This window comes from Buceros rhinoceros, unplaced genomic scaffold, assembly GCF_000710305.1.
Source record: "Buceros rhinoceros silvestris isolate BGI_N320 unplaced genomic scaffold, ASM71030v1 scaffold38256, whole genome shotgun sequence".
Classification (NCBI taxonomy): Eukaryota; Metazoa; Chordata; class Aves; order Bucerotiformes; family Bucerotidae; genus Buceros; species Buceros rhinoceros.
The window spans coordinates 19,094-22,879 of NW_010418852.1; the positions used below are offsets into that span (position 1 = coordinate 19,094).

General features: G+C 49.2%; 1 protein-coding gene across 1 annotated transcript in view; it reads right to left on the minus strand.

The window, feature by feature from the left end:
* The window catches only part of C1R (complement component 1, r subcomponent), a gene marked incomplete at its 5' end in the record, with an annotated part of 6,120 nt that extends 2,745 nt beyond the window's left edge, over window positions 1-3,375 (minus strand). The window contains 8 exons of the mRNA XM_010138689.1: window positions 66-206; window positions 616-694; window positions 1,286-1,407; window positions 1,493-1,640; window positions 2,075-2,271; window positions 2,419-2,562; window positions 2,740-2,932; window positions 3,147-3,375. Coding sequence (XP_010136991.1) covers window positions 66-206; window positions 616-694; window positions 1,286-1,407; window positions 1,493-1,640; window positions 2,075-2,271; window positions 2,419-2,562; window positions 2,740-2,932; window positions 3,147-3,375 — 1,253 coding nt within the window. The remainder of the gene's footprint in view (window positions 1-65; window positions 207-615; window positions 695-1,285; window positions 1,408-1,492; window positions 1,641-2,074; window positions 2,272-2,418; window positions 2,563-2,739; window positions 2,933-3,146) is intronic.
* Between the last annotated feature and the right edge of the window lie 411 nt (window positions 3,376-3,786).

Below are 3,786 nucleotides of genomic sequence, written 5' to 3' on the forward strand. Positions count from 1 at the left end.
CAGAGACAATTCTAACCGGACATTTGAGGGGGCTTTTCACGCACAGATTAGGGATTAGGACTCACCGCCGCCTGTTCCAGTGACGATGCGGTAATACGGCTCATTGCACCGGTAGGTGATCACTGACTGGTAGTTGTTGTTTGCAGATCTGCTCACATAGCTGAAAGCCCCATTGGTCAGGTCTGTAGGGTTGCCACAGTTCACAACTACAAAAAAGTTTAAAAAAAGAGGTGAATCAAGACAGCCTTACTGCTCGCGGGTTTAGGCTCAACTTGGATTGTGGCCATGACATGACGGACCAGTTAGTACAGCGGGCAGAGAGAGGTTGTTCCAAAATGGATCCCAGACTGGGATCTTTTGCTTTTAGATGTTACAACATGACAGCGAATTTTTAGTGATATTTTATGCGGTTTAGAAAGGGAGGGAAAACATTTCAGTTTTTGCAAGCAGAAAAATGTAACGGAAGCCAACAGTGGACATGCACAGGTCCTTCCAACCAGCATATCCAGGAGTCTGTGGCCACAGACAAACTGAGTCACAGAGACCGAACTCCCCGTGTTCTCGGAGGGGAAATGCCACGGCAGAGGGTGTAATCCCCCTTGGCAGATCACTCACGTTCACAGCGGGGCATGGATTGGTGCCACGTCCCATCAGCCTGGCAGACAGCTGTGAAGGACAGCAGCTTTCGGTTGCCCTGCATGGGGGAGAAAAACATCTCTGTTGGTAGTTCAGAGTCTCGCATTCCCTTCCCCACTCTAAAACATTACTCTATCTGCCCATCTTTTCACTGCTGTCCAATAGCTGCCCCTCTGCAGTTCCAGTTGCTGTCCTCTCCCTTTGCTGCCTTCCCTCTACCCTATGTTTGCCACGGGCTACAAATTCTTCGCAGCAGGCTAATAGATGAGCAGTCAGCAACCATAAAAAATGGGACAAGTCTGGGGTGCTACTCAGTCCCGGCAAGAGGGTGGCAAGGGAGACAGGTAACATGTTCTGCTTCAAGTCTGATATCATATCCTTCCAAAGAGATATTCCTGTTTACCAGTGTTTCCTGGGATCTTTGTCTCTCGTATTCTGTGGGGACTTTGTGAACCTGTAACTGCATAAGGAAGGAGCTAGGAAAGGAGAAACCACTGGAAGAAAGCCAAGAGAAGCAAGGAAGAAACAGAAACAGCACGATGTTGCCACGAGTGAACTCTCCAAAGGAAGTTTTAATGAAAGGTGAAAGACTTACACGAACTGAAGAGAAGCCAGAATATGGCTGAAGGGAGTGGAGAAGGGATCTCACCTCCATCAGGTTATACCCAGTCTTGCAGCTGACAACGAAATAGTCCTGAAATTCATACAGAGGCTGCAGGTCTCTGATGATGGTGAACTGATCCTGTGGGACAGGCTGTGGGCACCGTATTTCTGTCAGAGAAAGGGACAAAGTTAAGCTGGTGTTAACAAACGGTGTAGACAGGCTGTAGCAGCCTGTGAGGGAGAAATGTCTTACTCTGTGAGGTGTAATGGATCTTCCAGCCACGGCTGAACCCTGACTCGTCGGTGAGAAAGAGTATGTCCACCTCACTGCTGTTGGTTTCAATGCTACCAGGTGACTCCTTGCCACAGAATTCACCAATCTCTCTCCCTTTTGCTTGGATCTGATGAGGAAAACATGTATCACAGGGACAGAAATACACATGCCTCTCTGCCCCAGTCCCCCTGTTTCAATCCAGACCAAGTTTCTCACAGATCAGAACAAAAGGCTGACCTGCCACGAGCTCTGCTTCTCCCTTATGGAAATCAGAGCTATCAACCCCTTCAAATCCTGCAATTAAATCAAAGGGAGAGAAAACTGGGAAAACTACTCTTTTTTTGGTTCCACTCACAATGGCCTGTAACCCAGAGCATCTGACCTCACGACAGTGGTAATTAAGCACACTGAGGGAGGGACAAGGGAAGAGCTCAGTCCTTCGTGCTAGGGCAAGCTCCTTGTACTGATCCCATATTTCTCATGCAGATATAGTGGTGTCTCCACAATTCCTGTCCAGGTCTGGCAGCAGGGCTGGAAGTAGGGTTTGCTAATCAACAGTACCTTGAGCTGGTCGTAAGGACAGTGGACTTGTTGGTGTTCGTCAATCTCAAAGGGTTCCAAGAACTTGAGGATGATAGTCAGGCCCTTTTGCAGACGGATGCTGTAGTTACACCGGAGGTCTTCTGGATAGGGCTGGGGGTACTCCGGGCTGCTCAGGTACCCAGATGCCTCTGTGAACAACTCACTGCTGCACTCCACTGATGTAGAGGAAGAAAGAAGAGGTCACACTGTAGAGCTGTGTCTTCTGCAGCCCCGTCAACTGCTCCCTAAGTCACTTCTCCCACCCTTCCTGGCTGAAGAGCTCCCTCCCTGGAACCTTCTGATCTTTCAAAATTCCAATTTACCTTTGCAGGAGTGGTGGTCACTCTGAAGCTGGTAGCCAGTCCGACAAGAACAGAAGTAGCCACCCACATAGTTGTGGCAGAAGTGCTGGCACCGAGGCCTTTCATCATTCTCAGCAGCATCATTAGAGTCACATTCATTGAGATCTGAAGGCACAGGAGATGCAGGGATAAGGCGTGGAAAGTGTTAAATCTCTCTGCTCTACACTGAGAGTACGCAGAGGCCCTCATCCTTGCTTACACCTTCTCTTTATTTTTCTGACAAGGAGGAAAATTTGAGCCACACAGGCTCCCTTCTGCATGCTGAGGGTATTGCCTACTCACCCACAGCTTGGTAGTAGGCCAGGAAGCCCTTGTAGGGAATCACTGTGCCATTTTCTTCATTGGAGAAATCAGAGCGAAACATCAGGTGCATCTTGTTCCCCTTAGACACAAACTCCTTACTTCCTGGGTGATTGCCTGTGGCTGACCCAAGCTGGCCACAGTATCGGCCCAAGTTCTTCTTGTCCGCTTTGACCTGTCAAGGTTAAGAGGAAATCACTGTAGCTTCCTAAGAGTCAGTCTGCTCCGTGCATCGTGAGCACCTGCTCCACCCACTTCTATCTTTAACTCCTTCCCTTTCCTCTGTGGGAAGCATGAGAGGAGGCCTGGTGAGTGAAGAGCCATTGCATGTGGTAGCCACCAGATTTCCATCTCCAGCCACCCCTTGGCCTAGGTGTCTCTGCACGTACCTTAACATAGTCATAGAAGCAGGACTCAGATGGCTCCATGTCAAAATATCTGAAGGTCAGCTTCACCACATAGCCTTTTGGGACGCGGATATCCCAGATGCTGATGTTATTGTTGGGATATGGCTTGGGATAACCGGGGGATCTGACCTCCCCAAAAAGCCTTCCTGGGACTGGACTGGAACTGATCACTCCAAAAAGGAGGAAGGCCCACAGGAAAAAAGGAACGTGCCTGCGAACATGGTAAATAAACTATGAGATTGCACAAAACTCTGTAATCTAAAAACAGGGAAGACTTCAAAAGTGACTTGTACGCTGTCTAGTAGAAAACAAACATGGGACACCTAGTTGCAGATCCAGCTTCTGGCTTGGATCGCTCAGGAACAAGAAGGACAGCTGAAATGAAGACACCAGCACTACGCAGGTTCCAGCAAGGACTTTGACCCAGACAACGAGACTCATAGACCCACCAAGCAGTCTGAAGAAGCCCCAGCAGTCATGGGGCTTGATCCCTTAGAACCAGCGGGAGTTCGGTCCCCTTTGGCTCTAGGCCAGCATGTCACTGCTGGTTATTGCTAGTCGAGGATCCTTGCCCAGTTCATTTGGTGAGGAGCTGAAGATCTCAAGCACGTTCGCAGAGAAG